The sequence below is a fragment of the Oncorhynchus keta genome, chromosome 19, assembly GCF_023373465.1.
Source record: "Oncorhynchus keta strain PuntledgeMale-10-30-2019 chromosome 19, Oket_V2, whole genome shotgun sequence".
Classification (NCBI taxonomy): domain Eukaryota; kingdom Metazoa; phylum Chordata; class Actinopteri; order Salmoniformes; family Salmonidae; genus Oncorhynchus; species Oncorhynchus keta.
Window position 1 is genome coordinate 63531898 of NC_068439.1, and position 26457 is coordinate 63558354.

Here is a 26457-nt window from a genome sequence, read left to right on the forward strand (position 1 = left end):
AGCTGGGGCAATCCCAGAAGTGAATCATTTTCCTGCTCTGCATGGTCTCCATGCCATGGGTCTACATAGGCATTGTGTTCCAGGGGTTCACCCCAGAACATTGGTGCCGGGATTCAGGGGTGAGTCAGATCCGGCAGAGCTGTGGCTGGAACCTGATGGATGCCAGAAAGATCACCGTCCCTCTGGTCAACACCTCAGGAGTGCTGGTCCACAGTCAGTGTGAGCAATATGACCTGGACTGGAACAATACGGGTCTGACCTGTGACAACCCAGAGTCTGACCTCACCGACGCCCATCGCAGCAAAGCTCCCATGACCTCCTGCAAGGAAGGCTGGGAGTATGACTACGAAGTCAGACAGTCCTTTGTGACTGAGGTGAGAACTTTATGAAATATTAATTAAATATATGTTCAATTTTAATTGAATGTCATGACAAAGAACCAATTAAAATGTCAGTGAATGATAAAGTATTTGTGAATTTCGGTTTGACCAGGTGGGGCACAGAAAACAACAATATAGAAATAAATAGCACCACATGGTTGCATCACACAACATTGACAATTGGCATAACAAAAAGTTCAGTTTAAAGCTAAAATTCCAGACAGTGATAGTATTGTTTCTCTCCTACGGAACATGGATATGTCACCGTGCTCCACTCTGTGTGACATCGGATGCATCGTGGCCACATTCATTCTCTACAGGCTGGCTGTCATCTGGCTGGAGCTGCCACTCATCATCTTCGGTACCTAATTGCAATGTTAGAACATGATTATACGCAAGCATTATTAACTTGTAACACATCAATGCTGTATGAAGATGGAATCTTACTGTACCAGTATCTGAAAATCTTGAGTTTGAAACTACTCCCAGTTTAACCCACTAAAATCTAGCATAATTTGGTCAGATGCTTGATTAAGATGCTACCAATTACCAAAGACATTGATAGTCTATCCACAAGAGATTAGCTTGAAACTAATACTTTTGGCTGATAAAGCCTCAAGCACAGCTACTTAGGGAATGTTTTCTAGAGACAGGCAGGCACTTATATGCTAATGGTGATACGTCTTTGTGACAAGGGGCCCTTGTGTTTGTGGCTGGTGCTTTGGTCTTTCTGTTGCCTGAGACCAAAGGTTTACAACTTCCTGACACCATTGAGTTTGCAGAAAAGTGAGATTTCTATACATCAATTTCTTTTTTTTCTTTAATTGTACCCCATTTTCTCCCCAATTTCATGGTATCTAATTGGTAGTTACAGTCTTGTCTCATCACTGCAACTCCCGAAGGTCGAGAGCCATGCGTCCTCCGAAATACAACCCAACCAAGCCACACTGCTTCTTGACACAATGCCCGCTTAACCCGGAAGCCAGCCACACGAATGTCAAACACCGTACAACTGGCATCCATGTCAGCGTGCATGCGCACAGCCCACCATAGGAGTCGCAAGAGCGAGATGGGACAAGGACATCCCTGCCGGCCAAACCCTCCCCTAACCCAGACGACGCTGGGACAATTGTGCCCCCATGGGTCTCCCGGTCGCGAGTCTGGACTTGAACCAGGATCTCTAGTGGCACAGCTAGCAACTGTGATGCAGTGCCTTAAACCACCTCGCCACTCTGGAGGCTCTTATATATGTTTCTATTCTTTTTATAAGCGAATGCGCTGAAATATCATGCTTTCAAACAAAAAGGTTATTGTATTGATAATGTCTGAGGTGAAAATCTATTCATTGTGTGTGTATGTGTTCCTCAAATCAAATCAAATATAATTGTATTGGTCACATACACATGGTTAGCAGATGTTAATGCGAATGTAGCGAAATGCTTGTGCTTCTAGTTCCAACAGTGCAGTAACATCTAATATCTAAGTAATCTAACAATTCGCCAACAACTACCTAATACACACAAATCTAAAGGGATGGAATAAGAATATGTACATATAAATATATGGATGAGCGATGGCCGAGCGACATAGGCAAGATGCAGTAGATGGTATAAGATAGAGTATATACATATGAGATGAATAATGTTTACATATCTTACATTGCTCAAGTAGCATTGTTTAAAGTGACTTTTGAGTCTCTATGTCAGCAGCAGCCTCTCTGAGTTAGTGATTGCTGTTGAACAGTCTGATGGCCTTGAGATAGAAGTTGTTTTTCAGTCTCTCGGTCCCAGGTTTGATGCACCTGTACTGACCTCGCCATCTGGATGGTAGCGGGGTGAACAGGCCCCGCTGTGACATCGGGTGCTGTAGGTATCCTAGAGGGCAGATAGTTTACCTCTGGTGATCCGTTGTGCAGACTGCACTACCCTCTGGAGAGCCTTGCGGTTGAGGGCGGTGCACTTGCCATACCAGGTGTTGATACAGCCCGACAGGATGCCCTCAATTGTGCATCTGTAAATGTTTGTCATGGTTTTAGGTGACAAGCCAAAATTCTTCAGCCTCCTGAGGTTGAAGAGGTGCTGTTGTGCCTTCTTCACCACACTGTCTGTGTGAGTGGACCATTTCAGTTTATCTGTGATGTGTTCGCCGAGGAACTTAAAACTTTCCACCTTCTCCACTATTGTCCCTTCGATGTGGATGAGGGTGTGCTCCCTCTGCTGTTTCCTGAAGTCCACTATCATCTCCTTTGTTTTGTTGACGTTGAGTGAGAGGTTGTTTTCCTGACACCACACTCTGAGTGCCCTCAACTCCTCCCTGTAGGCTGTCTCATCATTGTTGGTAATCAAGCCCACTACTGTTGTGTCTTCTGCAAACTTGATGATTGAGTTGGAGGCGTGCATGGCCACTCAGTCACGGGTGAACAGGGAGTACAGGAGGGGACTGAGCATGTAGCCTTGTGGGGCCCCAGTGTTGAGGGTCAGCAAAGTGGAGATGTTGTTTCCTTCCTTCACCACCTGGGGGTGGCCCATCAAAAATTCCAGGACCCAATTGCACGGGGCGGGGTTGAGACCCAGGGCCTCCAGCTTAATAATGAGCTTGGATGGTATTATGGTGTTGAATGCTGAGCTGCAGTCAATGAACAGCATTCTTACATAGGTATTCCTCTTGTCCAGATGGGATAGGGCAGCGTGCAGTGTGATGGTGATTACATCGTCTGTGGACCTGTTGGGGCGGTATGCAAACTGAAGTGGGTCTAGGGTGGCAGGTAAGTTGGAGGTGATATGATCCTTGACTAGTCTCTCAAAGCACTTCATGATGACAGAAGTGAGTGATACAGGGCGATAATCATTTAGTTCAGTTATGTCACACCCTGACCATAGTTTGCTTTGAATGTTTCTATGTTTTGGTTGGTCAGGGTGTGAGCTGAGTGGGCATTCTATGTTTGGCCTGATATGGTTCTCAATCAGAGGCAGGTGTTCGTCATTGTCTCTGATTGGGAACCATATTTAGGTAGCCTGTTTGGTGTTGGGTTTTGTAGGTGATTGTCCTTGTTACTGTCTCTGTGTTACTTTGCACCAGTATTAGGCTGTTTCGGTTTTCGTGTTACGGTTATTGTTTTTGTATATTGTTTCGAGTTTACTTTGTTTCATTAAACATGGATCGCAATAGCCACGCCGCATTTTGGTCTGACTCTCCTTCACATACAGAAAACCGTTACAAGTTATCTTTGCCTTCTTGGGTACAGGAATAATGGTGGCCATCTTGAAGCATGTGGGGACAGCAGACTGGGATAGGGAGCGATTGAATATGTCTGTAAACACACCAGCCAGCTGGTCTGCGCATGCTCTGAGGATGCGGCTAGGGATGCCGTCTGGACCAGCAGACTTGCGAGGGTTAACACGTTTAAATGTCTTACTCACATCTGCCACGGAGAAGTAGAGGGGGGCACACAGTCCTTGTTAGCGGGCCGCGTCGGTGGCACTGTATTATCCTCAAAGCGGGCAAGGAATTTGTTTAGTTTGTCTGGAAGCAATACGTTGGTGTCCGTGACGTGGCTGGAATTATTTTTGTAGTCCGTAATTGCCTGTAGACCCTGCCACATACGTCTTGTGTCTGAGCTGTTGAACTGCGACTCCACTTTGTCAATATATTTAAATTTCACTTGTTTTATTTCCTTGCTGAGGGAATAACCACACGGTTTATATTTGGCCATATTCCCAGTCATCTTTCCATGGTTAAATGTGGTTGTTCGCACTTTCAGTTTAGGTTTTTGGTTAGGGTAGGTTTTAATAGTCACAGTGGGTACAACATCTCCAATGCATTTCCTTATAAACTCACCGTGTCAGCGTATAGATCAATGTTATTCTCTAAGGCTGCCCGGAACCTTTCCCAGTCTGGGTGATCGAAACAATCTTGAAGCGTGGATTGGTCAGACCAGCGTTGAATGGTTCCAGGCTATGTGGGGTGGCCAGTCCTCTTCTGGCTGTGCCGGGTGGAGATTATAACAGAACATGGCCAAGATGTTCAAATGTTCATAAATGACCAGCATGGTCAAATAATAATAATCACAGGCAGAACAGTTGAAACTGGAGCAGCAGCACGGCCAGGTGGACTGGGGACAGCAAGGAGTCATCATGCCAGGTAGTCCTGAGGCATGGTCCTAGGGCTCAGGTCCTCCGAGAGAGAGAAAGAAAGAGAGAGAGAGAGTATACTTAAATTCACACAGGACCCCGGATAGGACAGGAGAGGTACTCCAGATATAACAAACTGACCCTAGCCCCCCCGACACATAAACTACTGCAGCATAAATACTGGAGGCTGAGACAGGAGGGGTCAGGAGACACTGTGGCCCGATCCGATGATACCCCCAGACAGGGCCAAACAGGAAGGATATAACCCCACCCACTTTGCCAAAGCACAGCCCCCACACCACTAGAGGGATATCTTCAACCACCAACTTACCATCCTGAGACAAGGCCGAGTATAGCCCACAAAGATCTCCGCCACGGCACAACCCAAGGGGGGCGCCAACCCAGACAGGAAGATCACACAAGTGACTCAACCCACTCAAGTGACGCACCCCTCCTAGGGACGGTATGAAAGAGCCCTAGTAAGCCAGTGACTCAGCCCCTGTAATAGGGTTAGAGGCAGAGAATCCCAGTGGAAAAAGGGGAACCGGCCAGGCAGAGACAGCAAGGGTGGTTCGTTGCTCCAGAGCCTTTCCGTTCACCTTCACACTCCTGGGCCAGACTTCACTCAATCATATGACCCACTGAAGAGATGAGTCTTCAGTAAAGACTGAAAGGTTGAGACCGAGTTTGCGTCTCTCACATGGGTAGGCAGACCATTCCATAAAAATGGAGCTCTATAGGAGAAAGCCCTGCCTCCAGCTGTTTGCTTAGAAATTCTTGTGACCGAGTTTGCGTCTCTCACATGGGTACCACTAATCGTACGTGTAGGTATGTACGGCAGGACCAAATCAGAGAGATAGGTAGGAGCAAGCCCATGTAATGCTTTGTCGGTTAGCAGTAAAACCTTTAAATCAGCCCTTGCCTTGACAGGAAGCCAGTGTAGGGAGGCTAGCACTAGAGTAATATGATAAAAAAAATGTTGGTTCTAGTCAGGATTCTAGCAGCCGTATTTAGCACTAACTGAAGTTTATTTAGTGCTTTATCCGGGTAGCCGGCAAGTAGAGCATTGCAGTAGTCTAACCTAGAAGTGACAAAAGCATGGATTAATTTTTCTGCATAATTTTTGGACAGAAAGTGTCTGATTTTTGCAATGTTACGTAGTTGGAAAATAGCAGTCTTTGAAACAGTCTTGATATGTTCTTCAAAAGAGAGATCAGGGTCCAGAGTAACGCCGAGGTCCTTCACAGTTTTATTTAAGACGACTGTACAACCATTAAGATTAATTGTCAGATTCAACAGAAGATCTCTTTGTTTCTTGGGACCTAGAACAAGCATCTCTGTTTTGTCTGAGTTTAAAAGTAGAACGTTTGCAACCATCCACTTCCTTATGTCTGAAACACATGCTTCTAGCGAGGGCTTCACCATGTTTTGGGCCTTCACCATGTTTCATTGAAATGTACAGTTGATTTGTCAGACGACAAACCATTTACAGAGACAAACTGATATCTTTCTGACAGATAAGATCTAAACCAGGCCAGAACTTGTCCGTGTAGACCAATTTGGGTTTCCAATCTTTCCAAAAGAATGTGGTGATCGATGGTATCAAAAGCAGCACTAAGGTCTAGGAGCACAAGGACAGATGCAGAGCCTCGGTCTGATGCCATTGAAAGGTAATTTACCGACTTCACAAGTGCAGTCTCAGTGCTATGATGGGGTCTAAAACCAGACTGAAGCATTTCGTATACATTGTTTGTCTTCAGGAAGGCAGTGAGTTGCTGCGCAACAGCCTTTTCTAAAATTTTTGAGAGGAATGGAAGATTCAATAGTTTTTTATATTTTCTGGGTCAAGGTTTGGCTTTTTCAAGAGAGGCTTTATTACTGCCACTTTTAGTGAGTTTGGTACACATCCGGTGGATAGGGAGCCGTTTATTATGTTCAACATAGGAGGGCCAAGCACAGGAAGCAGCTCTTTCAGTTGGAACAGGGTCCAGTATGCAGCTTGAAGGTTTAGAGGCCATGATTATTTTCATCATTGTGTCAAGAGATATAGTACTAAAACACTCAAGTGTCTCTCTTGATTCTAGGTCCTGGCAGAGTTGTGCAGACTCAGGACAACTGAACTTTGAAGGAATATGCAGATTTAAAGAGGAGTCTGTAATTTGCTTTCTAATAATCATGATCTTTTCCTCAAAGAAGTTCATGAATTTATTACTGCTCAAGTGAAAGCCATCCTCTCTTGTGGAATGCTGCTTTTTAGTTAGCTTTGCGACAGTATCAAAAAGGAATTTCGGATTGTTCTTATTTTCCTTAATTAAGTTGGAAAAATAGGATGATCGAGCAGCAGTAAGGGCTCTTCGATACTGCACGGTACTGTCTTTCCAAACTCGTCGGAAGACTTCCAGTTTGGAGTGGCGCCATTTCCGTTCCAATTTTCTGGAAGCTTGCTTCAGAGCTCGGGTATTTTCTGTATACCAGGGAGCTAGTTTCTTATGAGAAATGATTTTAGTTTTTAGGGGTGCAACTGCATCTAGGGTATTGCACAAGGTTAAATTGAGTTCCTCAGTTAGGTGGTTAACTGATTTTTGACCTCTGGCGTCCTTGGGTAGACAGAGGGAGTCTGGAAGGACATCAAGGAATCTTTGTGTTGTCTGTAAATTTATAGAACGACTTTGATGTTCCTTGGTTGGGGTCTGAGCAGATTATTTGTTGCAATTGCAAACGTAATAAAATGGTGGTCCGATAGTCCAGGATCATGAGGAAAAACATTAAGATCCACAACATTTATTCCATGGGACAAAACTAGGTCCAGAGTATGACTGTGACAGTGAGTAGGTCCGATGATGGTTCCGAAAGTCTTTTGGAGTGGGTCTGTGTACTTTTCCATGTGAATATTAAAGTCACCAAAGATTAGCATATTATCTGCTATGACTACAAGGTCCGATAGGAATTCAGGGAACTCAATGAGGAACGCTGTATATGGCCTAGGAGGCCTGTAAACAGTAGCTATAAAAAGTGATTGAGTAGGCTGCAAATATTTCATGACTAGAAGCTCAAAAGACGAAAACTGCATTTATTTTTTTGTAAATTGAAATTCGTTATCGTAAATGTTAGCAACACCTCCACCTTTGCGGGATGCACAGGGGATATGGTCACTATTGTAGCCAGGAAGTGAGGCCTCATTTAACACAGTAAATTCATCAGGCTTAAGCCATGTTTCAGTCAGGCCAATCACATCAAGATTATGATCAGTGATTAGTTCATTGACTATAATTGCCTTTGAAGTAAGGGATCTAACATTAAGTAGCCCTATTTTGAGATGTGAGGTATCATGATCTCTTTCAATAATGACAGGATTGGAGGAGGTCTTTATTCTAGTGAGATTGCTAAGGCGAACACCGCCATGTTTAGTTTTGCCCAACCTAGGTCCAGGCACAGAAACGGTCTCAATGGGGATAGCTGAGCTGACTACACTGACTGTGCTAGTGGCAGACTCGACTATGCTGGCAGGCTGGCTAACAGCCTACTGCCTGGCCTGCACCCTTGCCCTAATTCCGTCCACCTTGTTGTCTAGACACTGGACATTGGAGAGTAGTATACTTGGAAGCGGTGGGCAGTGTGCACACCTTTGAAGCCTGACCAGGAGGCCGCTCCGTCTACCTCTTCTGCGGTGACACTGTTTTGGGTTGCCTACTGGGATCCGATCCATTGTCCTGGGTTTTTGGACCGAACAAATGAGTCGTATTCCTGGTTGTAATGTTGTTAAGTTGACGTCACTCTTATATCCAATGGTTCTTCTCGGCTGTATGTAATAACACTTATGATTTTCTGGGCTTACAATGTAAGAAATAATGCATTAAAAAAATACTGTATAGTTTTCTAAGGACTCGAAGTGAGGCGACCATCTCTGCCGGTGCCATCTTGCCCCTCTTGCCATCTCAGATGCAAAGAACAGGCTCTGAGGAGTATGTACTGTAGCTGAAGAGGAAACAGATAAGTCTCTTGCTCACCATCATCGACGTGACGACCAACAAAGAACCTGAGACTGTCTGATTCCGTCCTGGACCTCTTAGAGGTTGTGTGATAAAAGTATGAGAAGGTGGTGAAGAGCAGTATTTATTATTTCATGTTATTTTATGTTAACATTACCTGTCTGTTTAATTTGTTTTCTCTAATACAATAAGGATTGTTTGTATTGGTGTTTGCAAAGTTTAATGTTTGATGTTCACTGTACTTATATTGAATATCCTGTATGTTGAATATGTTGACTGTGTGTCTGTCACGAACCTCGCCGAAGAGGGTGCCTCTTCCTGTTTGGGCGGTGCTCGGTGGTCGTCGTCGCCGGCCTATTAGCTGCCATCGATTCCTTTTCCGTTTCTGAAGGTGCGGGCTTCTGTTCTTTACACGTTTTAGATTTACGATCTCTTACAGACCAGGTTCCCTCAACACTAAGGCCGACGCGCTGTCCCGTCTCTATGACACCGAGGACCGGTCCATCAAACCCACTCCCATCCTTCCAGCCTCTCGGCTGGTGGCCCCAGTGGTATGGGAGGTGGACGCGGAAATCGAGCGGGCGTTGAGGGTTGAACCTGCGCCTACACAGTGTCCGACTGGTAAGAGTTACGTACCGCTTGGTGTCCGTGATAAGTTGATTCGGTGGGCTCACACACTACCGTCTGCGGGTCATCCGGGGATTGATAGGACGGTGCGGGGTCTTAGGGGAAAATACTGGTGGCCCACCTTAGCTAGGGATGTGAGGCTCTATGTCTCTTCCTGTTCGGTATGCGCCCAGAGTAAGGCTCCTAGGCACCTTCCTAGAGGGAAGTTACAGCCCCTCCCGGTTCCACAACGGCCATGGTCCCATCTCTCGGTAGATTTCCTTACTGATCTTCCCCCATCTCAGGGGAACACTACCGTTCTGGTCGTTGTGAATCGGTTCTCTAAGTCCTGCTGTCTCCTCCCATTGCCTGGTCTCCCTACGGCCCTACAGACTGCAGAGGCTCTATTTACCCACGTCTTCCGGCACTATGGGGTTCCAGAGGATATCGTCTCCGATCGGGGTCCCCAGTTCACGTCCCGGGTTTGGAAGGCGTTTATGGAGCGTCTGGGGATCTCGGTCAGCCTTACCTCTGGTTATCACCCCGAAAGTAATGGGCAGGTGGAGAGAGTAAACCAGGAAGTGGGCAGGTTTCTGAGGTCGTATTGCCAGGACCGGCCAGGAGAATGGGCGAGGTACGTCCCGTGGGCAGAGTTAGCCCAGAACTCTCTTCGGCATTCGTCCACGAATATGTCGCCATTCGAATGCGTACTGGGCTACCAGCCGGTCCTGGCTCCGTGGCATCAGAGTCCGACCGAGGCTCCTGCGGTGGAGGAGTGGGTACAGCGCTCTAGAGAGACCTGGCGGGCAGTCCAGGATTCTCTCAGGCAGGCCAGTGAACGGCAGAAGAGAGACGCTGACCGCCACCGCAGCGAGGCCCCGGTGTTCGCACCAGGGGACAGGGTCTGGCTCAGGGTCTGGCTCTCGACCCGAAACCTGCCCCTGTGTGTTATAGATTGCAACTTCCCTCTTATTATCGTATTAACCCCTCGTTTCATGTGTCTCTCCTCAGGCCGGTGGTAGCTGGTCCCCTACAAGACAGTGAGGTACCGGAGGTCCCTCCACCCCCTCTGGACATCGAGGGGTCCCCGGCGTACACAGTACGAGCTATTCTGGACTCGAGACGCCGGGTGAGGGGCCTGCAGTACCTCGTGGACTGGGAGGGGTACGGTCCGGAGGAGAGGTGCTGGGTACCGGGGAGGGACATTTTAGATCCTTCCCTCTTGAGGGATTTCCATCGCCCCCACCCGGATCGCCCTGCGCCTCGTCCTCCGGGTCGTCTTCGAAGCCAGGGTCGGCACGCTGCGGGAGCCGTGCGTCAGGGGGGTACTGTCGCGAACCTCGCCGAAGAGGGTGCCTCTTCCTGTTTGGGCGGTGCTCGGCAGTCGTCGTCGCCGGCCTATTAGCTGCCATCGATTCCCTTTCCGTTTGTTTTGGGTTATTGGGTACACCTGTTTTGTATTAGGGTTTGTTTGTAGGGTATTTAAGGGCACTAGGCCCACTGGGTATTTGTGCGGGCTTGTTTTTGTTACTCTGTGTTTGATGGTGTGAGTTATTCGTGTATTTATTCTCCGGACTATTTTGTCCTGTTGTTTGGACTGGCAACTTATATACGCCCTGTGTGTTGGCGTGACTGTTTTGTTGCGCTGGGGAATAAATTTGAAAAGAAGACTGAACCCTGCTCTCTGCGCCTGATTCCACCCACCACTCCTAGTTGATCGTAACAGTGTCTGTATTCTGTTTGTACATTGTCTGTTGCTGGCAGCACCTATTCACTAAGTCAAATTCTGGGTATGTGTATGTTTAATTGGGGAATTAAGTGATTCTGAAGTGATTCGGAAGATATTTTGAATTCTTTCTCCTCTACCATGTGTGCATCGGTTACAGTAAGATCTCCCTCTCAGATGATGTGCTTTGTGTCATGTTTATTTTTTATTATTTGTTTTAAGTCTATGTGGGCATTGTGTTCCAGGGGTTCACCCCAGAGCATTGGTGCCGGGACTCAGTGGTGAGTCAGATCCGGCAGAGCTGTGGCTGGAACCTGATGGATGCCAGAAAGATCACCGTCCCTCTGGTCAACACCTCAGGAGTGCTGGTCCACAGTCAGTGTGAGCAGTATGACCTAGAAATAGTTTGTTGTTGCCCTGTTATTATAAGTGTTTGACAGTTACTTACCTGCCATTGTTGAGAAGTGGATGGATTGTGTTGTTTCTGTGAATTGACAATATGCCGTGCGAGCAGAAAATATGTGAGAGAACATGTCTATGGTTATACAATCCTACTCCCGCAAGCACACAAACTTGTAATAAATGTGACATTAAACTACAATTATAATTATGTGAGTATCATGCAGGAGTATACAATTATGTAATTATCTTCCAGGAGTATAGCAAAAAAAAAATCCACATGGTCTAATTAGCATAATACGCATAATACACAGTGGAATTGCACTCTGTACAGCCAGCGCTATTAAAAAGTAACATGCTGCCTCTGTTGGCGAGTCAACACTGTAGGTCAAGGGTAAACCTCACTATTGGACTTTTGATCTGCTCTTTGCTTTTAAAACCCCTGCACAAATCCCACTGCAGTCTCACATATAGTATCTCTGCTTCTGACACCCAACTCTGCAACCATGACCACTTTCGATGAAATCCTAGAGGAGGCAGGGAATTTTGGTCGTTGCCAAAAGCGCATTTTTGCTCTGCTATGTATGGTGTCGTTGCCTTTTTCTGGGGTCTATGTGGGCATTGTGTTCCAGGGGTTCACCCCAGAGCATTGGTGCCGGGACTCAGTGGTGAGTCAGATCCGGCAGAGCTGTGGCTGGAACCTGATGGATGCCAGAAAGATCACCGTCCCTCTGGTCAACACCTCAGGAGTGCTGGTCCACAGTCAGTGTGAGCAGTATGACCTGGACTGGAACAATACAGGTCTGACCTGTGACAACCCAGAGTCTGACCTCACCGACGCCCATCGCAGCAAAGCTCCCATGACCTCCTGCAAGGAAGGCTGGGAGTATGACTACGAAGGCAGGCAGTCCTTTGTGACCGAGGTGAGAACGTTCTCCTTTTTTATTAGACAATAACTTGTATTGTTACGTAACACTAAACAAGTTCACGTTTTAAGACATTAAAGGGATACTTTGAGATTTTGTCAAAGAGCCCCTTTATTTACTTCCCCAGAGTCAGATTAACTTGTGCATATCATTTTTTAATGTCTCTGTGTGCAGTTTGAAGGACGTTGCTAACAAGCACTAGCACAATTGCTTACTAGCTTTAGCGCAATACCTGGAAGTCTATGAGTATCTACTAGCGGGTATCTACTAGCGGGTATCTGCTAGCGGGTATCTGCTAGCGGGTATCTGCTAGCCCAGTCTAACTTCATTCTTACTGGATACAGACATAAAAATAGTATTCACAAGTTTATCTGACTCTGGGGAAGTAGATCAAGGTCCTCATTGCCAAAATCCCAAAGTGTCCCTATAATATGGCAGTAAATTATGAGTTATTTCTTAATTTCAGTTTGACTTGGTATGTAATGATGCCTGGGTGGTGGACATGTACCAGGCTACACTGAATGTGGGCTTCCTTGTTGGAAGCATAACTTTTGGATACCTGGCTGACAGGTAAGTTTACTCAGCAAACACAGATGAAAGATTCTCTTTTCAATATTAGATGCTGTTTTTACATTCTCTTTCTTTCTTCTTGTTTGAAGGTTCGGCAGAAAAATGAGCTTCTTGATGTCCAACCTCTTGAATGGGGTTGCTGGAATACTTGTAGCAGTGGCTCCAAACTATATATCCATGCTTGTATTTCGCACAATCTTTGGCTTTGCTGTTAAAGGAGGCTGGATGTCTGTATATGTGCTAAGTATGAAAAAACATCCCTTGTCCCACAAAAGTTGATATATTAACTACATGATCATTTGCAGCAAATTAGTCTATGGTTTAGCAAATAGGAAGTTAGTTTATTTCCTATGCAACTTTCAACTGAGGAGGATGGTCAAATTATGTTTCAGTAATAACTCTTGCTTTACTTAAGGTTACATGCTTTATTGTACAGTATGTCTTATGTGCAGTGTTAGGGAAGCTAGTCTGAAAATATAATTGATCAAGCTACTGATTGCTTCATACTGGAAGAAGTTAAGCCGCAATAGCTACCTTTAAGAAACATATAGTTGACTTAACTAAAGTTACTTTGAAAAAGTAGTTCACTACATCCAAACTACTTTGTGATATATTATATGTAAATTTGAAATGTCATAGACTACAAATTGCAAGAACAGATCACTCTGGAGTCAGATTTTTACAGAAGGTGTAATTTAGTCTATTTAACACAACAACTGTTTCAAGTGGGAATTAGGCAGGTCTAATGCCTAAAAATGTCATTTTTGCCTACCAATATTTTATTTTTGCACAAAATGTAGTGTAGTTCCAGCAGTTACTTTTGCCATGTAGTGGTGTAGCTAACTACTGAAAACACTACCTAGATTTCAAACTACCACCAAGCTACTGCAAAATGTAGTTAAATTACTAGTTGAACTACATGTAGTTCACTACTCTCTAACACTGCTGACCTGTCTCCTCAGTCACCGAGCTAGTGGGAGTTGAGTACAGGAGGATGGTGGGCGTGCTTTTACAGTTGTTCTTCAGTGTAGGCATTCTCATTTTGACCCTCATCGCCTACCTCATCACTGACTGGCGCTGGCTGCAGGTGACCTTCGCTGTTCCTTATTTCATATTTCTAACCTACTTCTGGTAAGACCTGTGATCACCTCAGATATTGTACAAGCCTGTTGTAGGATCACCGTATCCAATGCCCTTCTACACTGCATGTCTGCAGGGTTCTAAAAACCTGATGTTGCGTCTCACATTTTGGCTTTCAGGTTGATCCCAGAGTCTCCAAGATGGCTTCTTTCTCAGAACAACTCAACCAAAGCTAAGGAGATCATTGAGGCAATAGCGAAGGAAAACAAGAAAACCCTCTACAAGAACATTGAGGTAAGAAATGTTTCAGGACATACATCATGAAAAAGGCACTACTAAACTAGATTTGATGATAGCTTCCATAGCCTAACCTGTCTTACAGACGCTGAGAGACGACAATGCACAGACCTCAACTGCCTCGTTCCTGGATCTGGTCAGAACTCCAAACATGAGAAAACACACCTTCATCCTCATGTTCAACTGGTAAAACCCATGCTGCAAACAATAGCTAGACATCTATTGACCCGTGTTTTAAGCTAACATTACAACAGCACAAAAGCTATATGTAACGTGGGAGATTATACCATAAATACTCTTTCCTGTAGCTGATACTACTCTACCTTTTTTATACGTGAGGTCCTCGGGACTAAACTAAACTAACTAAACACACAGGTTCTTTAACAGCAGGGGTGGAGCATTTGAATAAACAGGCCAGGTAGAATGCAACATTAGATGTTATTCACAATAGGACCAACAGAAAGCTTAGACTGGGACATCTTCAGTGCCTAGCATTCTCTGTGCAGAAACTGCTGACCAACAAATCATTTAGTCACTGTATATCATCATCTCAATAATCATCATCACCAATATTCACAGTATTCAATAATCAAGGTTTCACTTCAGAATGTTCTGTTTAACTCTGGGCAACATACAATACATCATACATACCAACAAGCCTGGAGAACATGCCAAGGGGGAAGGAGAGTGGCACCAATGGAAACAGGCACTCTTGCCATAGAACTCCCGATTAAACCTGTCTTCCAACGGAATGCCAGACTTTACAATTTTTTGTGGATCCCCTGAAACATCTTCTTCGGTGGAGTTTAATGGCTGTTGGCATCCAATATGTTGCATTACTACCCCCAATTCAACTATAGTATAAATCCATTACATTTTGTGATACAAAATGAGAAAATGGGGAAATAAGATAAAGATACAAATACATTTTGAATTACCCTACCAACTAACCCTATACTCATTCAAACCAATCACCTTATTCCACTACTTTAACCCTCTCTGATCTTACTCCAGGCCAATGGCCAGATAGGACAGGACACTACCACTCAACACACCCTGTAACACTTCTGAAGTCAAATCTTGTAGCCCCAAGTACTTCTCTGCAGCTGCGATCACATCTATTTTCTGTGACTTACGTTTCATCTCTGCTGTTTAGTTGATAAGCATTGCTATGACCGCTAAGAAGCCAACCTTACTGAAACATATATCAATCATTGGCCTACCCTCTGTTCTGGCACATATTTACTATTCACAGAGATTCTCAGAATATCTTGTCTCAGAATTCTCAGAAAAGCTCAGCTTTTATACAAAAAGCCACACCCTTAATTAGAAGGAGGCGCACCTGTGATTGGCAGAGACAAGAGGGTGTGTTCAAGAACCACAAATAACTTCAACCCGTTACATATACATTTATGACAGGGTCCCTTTCTCTTTTCCTGGCCTAATTGGATGTTGTACCATCATCTTCACAGGTTCACTAGTGCTATTGTCTACCAGGGTCTTATCATGCGTGTGGGAATCGCAGGAGGAAACGTCTACATTGACTTCCTGATCTCTGGACTGGTAGAGTTCCCTGCTGCCTTCCTAATCCTCTTCACCATCGATCGTATTGGACGTCGTCTTCCCTTTGCCACGGCCAACATTGTAGCTGGAGTATCCTGCTTCATCACTGCTATGATCCCAGATAGTAAGTGTGCAATATCTGAAAGAAAACTTGTTAGAAAATGGTAGTATCCCGTCTTATTTAATGTGCATAGTACATACAGTACAGTAATGTCTCTCTCTCTCCTGCAGGTCACTTCTGGGTCAAAACAGTTGTGGCCTGCATTGGCCGTTTGGGCATCACCATGGCATTTGAGATGGTGGTGTTTGTGAACACTGAATTATACCCCACCTTTGTCAGGTAAGGTTTACCAGGGGGGAACATCTCAAAATTGAGAACTAATAACAAAGCAGGGGGGAAATTATGGAAAAAATACTACAACTGTTTCTTCCCTCAGGAACCTAGGTGTGTCAGTCTGCTCTACTCTGTGTGACATCGGAGGCATCGTGGCCCCGTTCCTGCTCTACAGACTGGCTACCATCTGGCTGGAGCTGCCACTCATCATATTTGGTACATGATGATTAAAACACTAATTAACCTGTTATAAGATACTTATACACTGGAGACCATTTCTGTCTGAGGAGTCCATTTCTGTCTGACACTCAATGTGGTAATATGTTTTGTCGTACCCCACAGGGGCGATAGCGTGCATAGCTGGAGGTTTAGTCTTGCTGTTGCCTGAGACCAGAGGTGTAAGACTTCCTGAGACCATCGATGACATTGAGTTCCCAAACAGGTATGATTTTATTTATCACTTCAAACTAAACTAAATTGCACTGTATTGTGTTAGAGGATTTGTTTGGGGAAAATGGATTTATTGTACATATTCCATTGACAACAGACACAAAGAAAACCATCCGAAGAGTCAACAGCTGACAAATCTCTTGCCCACTGACATGACGACCAACAAAGAAGCTACAATCGTCTGATCGATCTTGCTCCGCCTCTTCACAAGATTGACAGCATATTGCACTCACGAATTTATGTAGCTTAGCCTATATGTTTTTTTGCATTTGTTGTTTCCCAACACTAGCTGATGTGAATCTTTCATGTTTTTGAGGTGCTGCTATTTATATGTATTACTGTACAGGACATCATTTTAGATCATAATAATTATCATAATAATAATTTAGCTGTTAAAATACACAATGGGGATTTCTATTATTGAAAACAAATAGCCTTTGTTCCCTTTTTTAACATGTGGTCAAACACCATGGTTGTGTACCAGGCTAAAACATAATTGGATTGCTTATCAATATAATTATTTTATTTTATTTTCTAAACAAAAGCAATGAACCTTGCAATTTCGGAAGAAATCACTGACGACAGGTATTTCATTTGTACGTTCAAGTCATAATAAAACTACATTTAGGGCTCAAATGATCCATTCCTCCAGATTATGGATGTATAGTAGAGGGTTAAGAATTCATCTTTATCTGACTGTTAATCCAATCCGTAAACTTCGATACTCTGACGTACACTCCTGGCTTCATGGCGTTAGCACAGCCCAGACCCCAAGATGTCACTCCCTGGAGAACAAAGGTGTTCTGAGCATGGCACACCAAAGGGCCACCACTGTCACCCTGGAAGAAGTCAAAAACATCATCACCAACATTATCATCATCACTCCAATGCAGTCAACTTAAACTCATTGTGGAAAATGCAGTATACAACCAACCACACAGTCCTTACTGAAATCAAATGATTACTAGTTGTTGCTGAGCATGTACACTATAGGTCAAAAGTTTTAGAACATTTTTCCAGTTGAATTTATTTTTTAAGCAGTTCAAGTCCAGTGAATAACCTGAAATGGTACAAAAGGTAAGCGGTAAACTGCCAGAGGTTAAGAATAAAAGTTTCAGTTACAAAAAACTGAAAAAGAATGTACATTTCAGAGTAAATAAAAAAGGCATTTCTCAGGGAACAAGTAATGGGTTAACAATTTACAGCTGTTCAGCAGCAATGGAAGTAATTTCAGCCTTGAAAGTTGATGCTAACAATTCCTACAGGTGTCACAACTTTTGTTGATTAATTACAATCCTTCTGTCTGTATAAAAGCAGTGTTGGAACAACTTCAACTATGACAGACAAAACAATATTTTTTTTCTCCAGAAAATCACATTGTGAGAGCCAGAAATCTTGCTTGTTTGTAGGTGACCAAATACTTATTTTCCACCATAATTTGCTAATCAATTCAAAAAAAATCCTACAATGTGATTTTCTGGATTTTTTTTCTCATTTTGTCTGTCATAGTTGAAGTGTACCTATGATGAAAATTACAGGCCTTTCTCATCTTTTTAAGTGGGAGAACTTGCACAATTGGTGGCTGACAAAATACTTTTTTGCCCCACTGTATATTGCTATCATAGTGGTGAGAAAAAGGCAATTAAAGGAAGACAGACCACTATAACCCTTAAAAGTGTAAGTCTTTCCTTTTGAGAAATTGCAACGAAAGCCAAGGTGTCAGTGAGTACAGTTTCCTACACCATCAAAAGGCACTTGGAAACTGACAGGAAGAGGTCTGGCAGACAAAGCCACAACAGAATCAGAAGACAAGTTTCTGAGAGAAAAGCTTGCATGTGAGGCGGCTCACAAGACAACAGCTTCAAGCACAGCTTAACACTGGTCGAAGCAAGTCTTAGTTTCAACTGTGAAGCGAAGACTTCGAGCTGTAGGTTTGACAGGTCGAGTGGCAGTAAGAAAGCCATTGCTAAGATGGCAAAATAAGAAAAAGAAGCTTGCCTGGGCCATGAAGCATTGCCAGTGGACTACTGAAGACTGGAAGACGGTCTTATTGTAACTATCATGTTTTAAGGTATGACCCAGGTGCAGACAGTGTTGAATAAACAAAAGTTTATTCCTCAATCAGGGGCAGGCAAACGACAGGTCAAAGCAAGCAAGGGTCAATAATCCAGAGAGGGTGTAAGGTACAGGACAGCAGGCAGGCTCAGGGTCAGGTCAGGCAGAGGTCGGTAATCCAGAGTAGTGGGGCAAAGGTACAGGACAACAGGCAGGTAGAACGGTCAGAACCGGGAAACTAGAAAACAGGAGCAAGGAACAGGCGAGAGCAGGGAAACAAAATGCTTGTAGGTTCTACGAACAAAACGAACTGGCAACAGACAAACAGAGAACACAGGTATAAATACACAGGGGATAATGGGGAAGATGGGCGACACCTGTAGGGGGGGTGGAGACAAAAGACAGGTGAAACACAAAGACAGGTGAAACCGATCAGGGCGTAACAGTAAAGGCCTTGAGACGACAGATGCTGGGAATTGGGAAGCAAGTACAGGGTGAGGGTTTAATAAACATGAAACTAAACAAAAACAGCATCTGGACAAGAGAAACACAACATCAATGCATACCTGGCAACTGTCTGCTCCCCCTTCAATGTTCCCAGCACACATCTCATGGTCCTTGATTCTGTTGTTCAGGTAGGCTGGACGATTACACACTTTATTTTCTATAACAGGGAAACCCGTCTCCTTGAGGAGCCCTTCTCCTCCAGTTCCTACAAACACAAAGATCAATGTTTCATGTCGGAAAATATAAAAACATTATTGGTATATTTGCATCAACAAAGTAATGGAGTCCTGGACAGAAGAATAACTTAATTTTGTATCATGTTATGAGAGCAACCATGAGGGGAAAAAACATGCATGACTCTTGAACCTTGTGTCTCTCCCCATCCTGTCACATAGCACTCTGTTCCAGGTGGTACCACATAATCCTTCTCAGGTAAGCATGCTGGTAAAACCTTGTCATTTATGATTGCAGGGCTGCAAATCAATCACACAAGTCTTTTTACAGCTTCGGACCTCCAAACAGCAAGAAACATATAAAACATTATTTTGTGTTTTTTTTAAAGACAATGAAATGGCTTCACTCACCTCTCTAGCTTCAGAAGTGCAATGTCTGTTTCGCCAGGTCCCAGGATCAGTTTCTCCAGTTTACGCTCCTGCTTGGACGGTTCATTTGCTCCCTCTGTATGTGTTCCCAATACCACCATGTAGGCAGATGGCCTCTTTGAGCTGATATACACACACACACACAGACAGATGTACTTGTATGTAATCCATAATTAGGCCTCGCAGTAAACATGACTAAACAGTAGTGCTGTTTTTCTTCTGTGTAGGAGGCTAACACTCACACAATATTGGCCACTTTCAATGTAACATACCGAAACAAAATGAACTATGCAAACAAACTGTGTAATATATTTTATCGTAGGCAAAGCACATTGGCATAGGATTCTATTGCACTGACATGCACGACTCAAAGCCAATTTATGCTTGATCCGACAATGTGGTCGGAGGCTCCATATGGATGGTGTGACGCAATAGCGGAGCCTCCTGAGGCACGCAGACGCCAAATTTATTTTTACTTATTTAACCTTTATTTAACTAGGCAAGTCTGTTAGGACAAATTCGTATTTACAATGGCGGCCTACCCCGGAAAAACCCTCACCCGGACGATGCTGGGCCCATTGTGCGCATCCCTATGGGACTCCCAATTACGTCCGGTTGTGATATAGCCTGGAATCAAACCAGGGTATGTAGTGACGCCTCTAGCACTGAGATGCAGTGCCTTAGACCGCAGCGCCACTCGGGAGCCCTTGATCTCTGTACCACATTGCAGTGGGGCTCCATATAGCTCCACATTGACATTATTGGTTGACGGTACTGTAGGTGAGGGTGGGAGGTCCTGCATAAACACAAACTCACTTCCTTGACAACTTCTTTCACAGCTCTGGACTGCTCGGCAAAGCGCAAGAAGTATAAATGACCTGACTTCTGCTGAGGCAATATCACCGTAAATACTGTATGGCCAACGCAGACATCGGATTGACCATGCAGACATCGGATTGACCATGCAACACCTGTCAGACCCATACTATAGTCTACACAGACCGGTACACCATAACCAATCAGATCTGCAGGAGGCCTTTATGCAGGAGGCCTTTATGCAAATAGCCATGGCCATATATGGATCGGTGCCATTCCCTTTGAATTGGACAGCATGAGCTGTCATGAGCTGTCACTTGTTCTGAGATCAAGCGAGAGCTATATGTAGCCACCTGTACACATTTGTTCATACTATTTGCTAGTTAGTGAGTTATTACGCCGGATAAAGCTAATTTCTTGTCAACAATGGGGGATTGGTTGCTTCCTACAAGAGCACAAAACGTGTGCATTTCTAGACATCTTTGAAAAGCAAGTCAGGTAAAGAGATTGTTTTATGTCTTAAAGGGGCAGTGTTGTATTTTCAGACAGACTTGAATAAGATAAGTAGCCAGGAGGCAGAGGGTAGCATCATTTGTCTGATTCTCTGTAATAATGGTATGGGAATAATACAAATTTAAACAATTGTAAAGTGGTTTCTTGCATCAAACAACACAACATTTTCAGTCACCTTCTTGTCTGAATAACAAGTGAATAAACAGGTTAATGTCAAGCCCTTCATGTTTTTGTTCTCCCAAAAGTCCGATGGAATGTAGGCCTACATTGAACACCACACATAGGCTGCTACTGTAGGCTGAACGATAGAACAACTATTTCCATCTTAAAACGTTATGTGATGCATTTGTGATGCATTGTTTTTGATGGTAGGCCACTCTGGTAGGTCTACATTATAATCAAATAGCCACAGTAGCCTACTTGTCCACAGTTAAAACTGTAACTTAAAGCAGTTACAGCGTCAGTGTCAGCACAGGATTTTCACAATGTTCATGTTTGCACTCAGCAGACATTAAATTTGCTTAGAGACAAAAATAATTTGAGGAAACATTGGCGACTACTACACAGTATGTATAACTGCCCTTCTGGTTGGTATAGGTTTAGTGAGTAGTAAGCCTCATACGGGCACTGATGAGGGCTGCTCTCTCACCTCTCCAGGCAGTGGACAGCAGTGAGGACCCACTGAGGGGCAATCAGAGTTCCTCCACAGAAATGGACGCCAGTGCTGCAGAGGGACAGACAGAAGGGTTAAGTGAGTAAGTTCTCTGTGAGATATTGTTTTGTCTTATTGTATGTAATTATCAATATGTTAATGAGATTCATGAAAGGGAATGGGATGCTATCCTCCAATACTTAGTCCTGAGGCTGATCTGCCAGGGCCATGAGTGGGGTTTGGATATACAACCTCCAACGATGCGACCGAAACACCTCCTGGGCTTTGTAACAGGCTGCCCACATGTCAAGCCAGCTGGAGACCAAAAATACACTTTTATTTGTGAATTCTACAAATGTAGACCAGATAGGATGCAGGCAGATATACATACAGTGACCACATACAGTACATCTGGTTAAAGCAACTGTGTTAAAACAACACCCATTTGTATAATTATTAACAGAAACTGTCACTCACAATCAGAGTGCGAATTACACTGTGACATTCGGGGTGGGGGGTAGGGGGGTTATTGGGTGCACAATATTTTTTTTATGGGTCTATAATAAAGAAGTAATTTAAGGTAAAAATGTATTAGCTTTAAATGTGGCATGAACACAACCATTAATGATGCTTTAATCTGATTGTCAAACAAATCACTTCAAAATGATGGCTACCTGTGCATGTTCCTCCACTCCAAAATAATAGAAACGGAAATACACATCTGTTTACAAAACACCAAAAGTTGTGCCTAATGACATTCAGTGATTGCCAATGAGTAGGCCTACATTAATTGAACGGCTTGCTGGCAAATGTACTTTTTTGGTAGCCTGAAAAGTCGCGACTCCTGAAATGGGGCTGAAACTGTCCCAGGAAAAACTGGATGGTCACCCTAACACACAGGGTCAATTTACTAGACGAGGCTACAATGTGTAGGCCGAGTACTATGCACTTCAAATAGGCCTTTCTGTAGCCAGTGGTGTAGTGGAAAAAAAAATACTTGGTGGGTAAACTCTGATTTCCAGTCACGTGAAAATAAATAATGCTCCCTATACTTTCACTGCATTTTTCTGAAAAAGGTGGTTAAACTGCATTTAGCTGCACATACATTCCACTAGGCCTACACCACTGCTGGTAGCCTGCCCTCTCAGCCGAGGCAATTTTACACACATGAACACAAGAGGTAAATCAAAACATGATTACGTCTTAGTTCATGAGCTGGTCATAATTCACGAGTTGAATGCTTGGAGTCTTCATAGACCGTGTGACATAAAACACTAAATTTCTTTCCTTTCATGAATGACATTTATGACAGTGTTATTTGTAACTATTAAGCATTTAACAATTGAATTAGAAATTGAACTTAAATCCAGTACGATTCCTGGATCTTGGAGATCTCGGAAAATGCACTGTAAGTATAACTATGCCTACGTAAAATGTAATTATGTTTTGCCATGAAAACCGTTCTCATGGGCACACAAATCCAAAATAATGCAGGCCTATGCCATTGCAAAATGTAATGCTTCTAACCAAAAGAATCAACTATAGGTCTACTATCATTAATGTTGGATGGGTTGGATGCAGATTGGTGTCTAGCTGTAGGCTAGTTGTCTAGTAATATTGGCAACCATCATCAGCTGATCCAGGAAAGAAAACAAATATTGATAGAAAAGAATAAAGCTAAATAAATGGTCTACTTCTTCTGGCCAGGACGACTCAGAGAACACCGCAATGAGTGCTCTAAACAGCTGACTGACAAAACCAAACGATAAATCAACGGATAAATCTAATGCATTGGAATAAAGGCATTGCTCTTTTTTTTATCAAGGGCGCATGGCAAACAAATGGCGAAAATGAGCAAGTGCAAAGGAAAATCTATGCTTTTAAAAGGAGCTCAGCAATGGCCAAAATTCAGCACTACTGAGTGAACAGTGCTGTGGACAGGGAGGTTTGTGCAGCCACTAGAAATAAATGGTTTAAACCATGACAGAGAGGTTGGGGGTGTTTGTTTCATTTGAAAGCTTTTATTTTCATATTTACCACTGTAAAACATACACTGCTCAAAAAAATAAAGGGAACACTAAAATAACACATCCTAGATCGGAATGAATGAAATATTCTTATTAAATACTTTTTTCTTTACATAGCTGAATGTGCTGACAACAAAATCACACAAAAATTATCAATGGAAATCAAATGTATCAACCCATGGAGGTCTGGATTTGGAGTGACACTCAACATTAAAGTGGAAAACCACACTACAGGCTGATCCAACTTTGATGTAATGTCCTTAAAACAAGTCAAAACGAGGCTCAGTAGTGTGTGTGGCCTCCACGTGCCTCCCTACAATGCCTGGGCATGCTCCTGATGAGGTGGCGGATGGTCTCCTGAGGGATCTCCTCCCAGACTTGGACTAAAGCATCCGCCAACTCCTGGACAGTCTGTGGTGCAACGTGGCATTGGTGGATGGAGCGAGAGATGATGTCCCAGATGTGCTCAATTGGATTCAGGTCTGGGAAACGGGTGGGCCAGTCCATAGCATCAATGCCTTCCTCTTGCAGGAACTGCTGACACACTCCAGCCACATTAGGTCTAGCATTGTCTTGCATTAGGAGGAACCCAAGGCCAAACGCACCAGCATATGGTCTCACAAGAGGTCTGAGGATCTCATCTCGGTACCTAATGGCAGTCAGGCTACCTTTGGCGAGCACATGGAGGGCTGTGCGGCCCCCCAAAGAAATGCCACCCACGGCGTCTCCAGACTCTGTCACGTCTGTCACGTGCTCAGTGTGAACCTGCTTTCATCTGTGAAGAGCACAGGGTGCCAATGGCGAATTTGCCAATCTTGGTGTTTTCTGGCAAATGCCAAACGTCCTGCATGGTGTTGGGCTGTAAGCACAACCCCCACCTGTGGATGTCGGGCCCTCATACCACCCTCATGGAGTCTGTTTCTGACCGTTTGAGCAGACACATGCACATTTGTGGCCTGCTGGAGGTCATTTTGCAGGGCTCTGGCAGTGCTCCTCCTGCTCCTCCTTGCACAAAGGCGGAGGTAGCGGTCCTGCTTCTGGGTTGTTGCCCTCCTAAGGCCTCCTCCACGTCTCCTGATGTACTGGCCTTTCTCCTGGTAGCGCCTCCATGCTCTGGACACTACGCTGACAGACACAGCAAACCTTCTTGCCACAGCTTGCATTGATGTGCCATCCTGGATGAGCTGCACTACCTGAGCCACTTGTGTGAGTTGTAGACTCCGTCTCATGCTACCACTAGAGTGAAAGCACTGCCAGCATTCAAAAGTGACCAAAACATCAGCCAGGAAGCATAGGAACTGAGAAGTGGTCTGTGGTCACCACCTGCAGAACCACTCCTTTATTGGGGGTGTCTTGCTATTTGCCTATCATTTCCACCTGTAGTCTATTCCATTTGCACAACAGCATGTGAAATTTATTGTCAATCAGTGTTGCTTCCTAAGTAGACAGTTTGATTTCACAGAAGTGTGATTGACTTGGAGTTACATTGTGTTGTTTAAGTGTTCCCTTTATTTTTTTGAGCAGTGTATTTACAACTGCATTTAAAAAAGGAGAATGGTTAAATTAGCATTATTTAGACACCCCCCAAATATTGACTTTTGTTGTATTTAGTAGAGCTAATGTCTCATTCAGGGGAGCTGAGCCCCCCTGGCTCCCCAACAATTTGCACCCTGGTCACAGTAGTCCACATACCACAATCTGGGATTTGGCAGTAGTCCCATTTCTGGTTTCTGTCTGTGGTGTAGCACCATGGTCCATTCACATCATTGTCAGGGTTTCTACAATTCTAAAAGTGAAGAGGGGCGCTGAATTAAGTACATCTTCCCAAATGTCTGTCATATGCAATACTTTTGCAGTATCATCTGACATGATTTAAATATGTCTTATAAGAAGACCCCTTGAACTTACATTGGACTCCATGCCTTTGTCAGGGTGGGATTCAGGGGTGAAGCTGGCGTGCTGATGGGGGCTCTGGGCGCTCCAACTCTGACAGGTGACACCCAACATGGTCATGGAAGTTGGACCCCTGTATGTCCCCCCGTTGCCCACCTTGCAATCTGAAAGCCAGTCAACAGAAAACAATATCAGGGATAACATTTCTACCCTCAACATTGACAATGTAGGGTGAATGAATGAATGTTGAACTGAATTCTAATCTAGGTAGTGTTTTCAGTAATGAATTACTATATGTTTATGTAGAGGTGTAGCTAACTACTGAAACTACACACACTTATTTTTTTGTCTAAAATAAAATGTGGGTAAAGTAAGCAATACTTTCCTTTCTTTTTCGGCATCAGCCCTGCCTAATTCCTGTCTCCGTGTTAGTGTTCACCAAATAGGCTGTATAAGGTTTTCACGTTCCGTTTGTTGTTTTTGTATTTATATACAGTTATTTCATGTATCGTTGTTTGTTTTATTAAAAAACATGAGTAACTACCACGCTGCATTTCGGTCCGACTCTCTTTCGACGAACGAACGCCGTTACAGAATCACCCACCACACACGGACCGAGTGGCGTGGTTACAGGCAGCGACAGCAGGAGCAGCGAAAGGAGGCACTTACGAGAGCTGAGAGACGCTGTTATGAGGACGTTATGGACAGCAGAAGTATAGAGTATACGACGTGGGATGAAATAGACAGGTGGGCGGTCGACCCAGAGAGAGTGCCGGAGCCCGCCTGGGATTCGCTGGAGTAGTGCGAAGAGGGCTATAGGAGAATGGAGTCAAAGAGAAAGACACGGCGGCGCAGAAAGAAACCCGAAAGTCAGCCCCAAAAATGTATTGGGGGAGGGCTCAGGGAGAGAGTAGCAGAGTCAGGAGTCAGACCTGAGCCAAC

The 26457-nt window shown here is 44.2% G+C and overlaps 2 protein-coding genes across 3 annotated transcripts in view; one reads left to right on the plus strand and one right to left on the minus strand.

The window, feature by feature from the left end:
* On the plus strand, nt 1-17086 carry LOC118397871 (solute carrier family 22 member 2-like). 2 transcript variants are annotated; one of them, XM_052470983.1, is made up of 12 exons: nt 1-374; nt 11077-12153; nt 12623-12726; nt 12816-12970; nt 13689-13857; nt 13986-14100; nt 14189-14289; nt 15576-15790; nt 15898-16006; nt 16104-16216; nt 16343-16442; nt 16548-17086. In XM_052470983.1, exons 2-12 carry the CDS (start codon nt 11737-11739, stop codon nt 16633-16635), a joined length of 1686 nt encoding a protein of 561 aa, XP_052326943.1. In that variant the 5' UTR covers nt 1-374; nt 11077-11736; the 3' UTR covers nt 16636-17086. The 2 variants fall into 2 exon arrangements, with proteins under 2 accessions (XP_052326943.1, XP_052326944.1); XM_052470984.1 differs by lacking the exon at nt 1-374 and adding an exon at nt 10140-10234.
* Nucleotides 16956-26457, minus strand: part of LOC118398669 (plasminogen-like) — a 25847-nt gene continuing 16345 nt past the window's right edge. Inside the window, exons 12-19 of the mRNA XM_035794238.2 lie at nt 25531-25679; nt 25315-25408; nt 21796-21910; nt 21593-21667; nt 19597-19737; nt 19379-19485; nt 19072-19217; nt 16956-17289 (exon numbers count right to left, since the gene is read on the minus strand). Coding sequence (XP_035650131.1) covers nt 17125-17289; nt 19072-19217; nt 19379-19485; nt 19597-19737; nt 21593-21667; nt 21796-21910; nt 25315-25408; nt 25531-25679 — 992 coding nt within the window. The 3' untranslated portion in view covers nt 16956-17124. The remainder of the gene's footprint in view (nt 17290-19071; nt 19218-19378; nt 19486-19596; nt 19738-21592; nt 21668-21795; nt 21911-25314; nt 25409-25530; nt 25680-26457) is intronic.

Excerpts from the sequence above, each read along its gene's own strand:
- LOC118397871 (XM_052470983.1), top strand. The coding sequence starts at position 11,737 with ATGACCACTTTCGATGAAATCCTAGAGGAGGCAGGGAATTTTGGTCGT. Across the intron at positions 12,727-12,815 it reads TTTGGATACCTGGCTGACAG|GTTCGGCAGAAAAATGAGCT; the intron begins GTAAGTTTACTC and ends TCTTGTTTGAAG. Across the intron at positions 14,290-15,575 it reads TTCATCCTCATGTTCAACTG|GTTCACTAGTGCTATTGTCT; the intron begins GTAAAACCCATG and ends TCATCTTCACAG.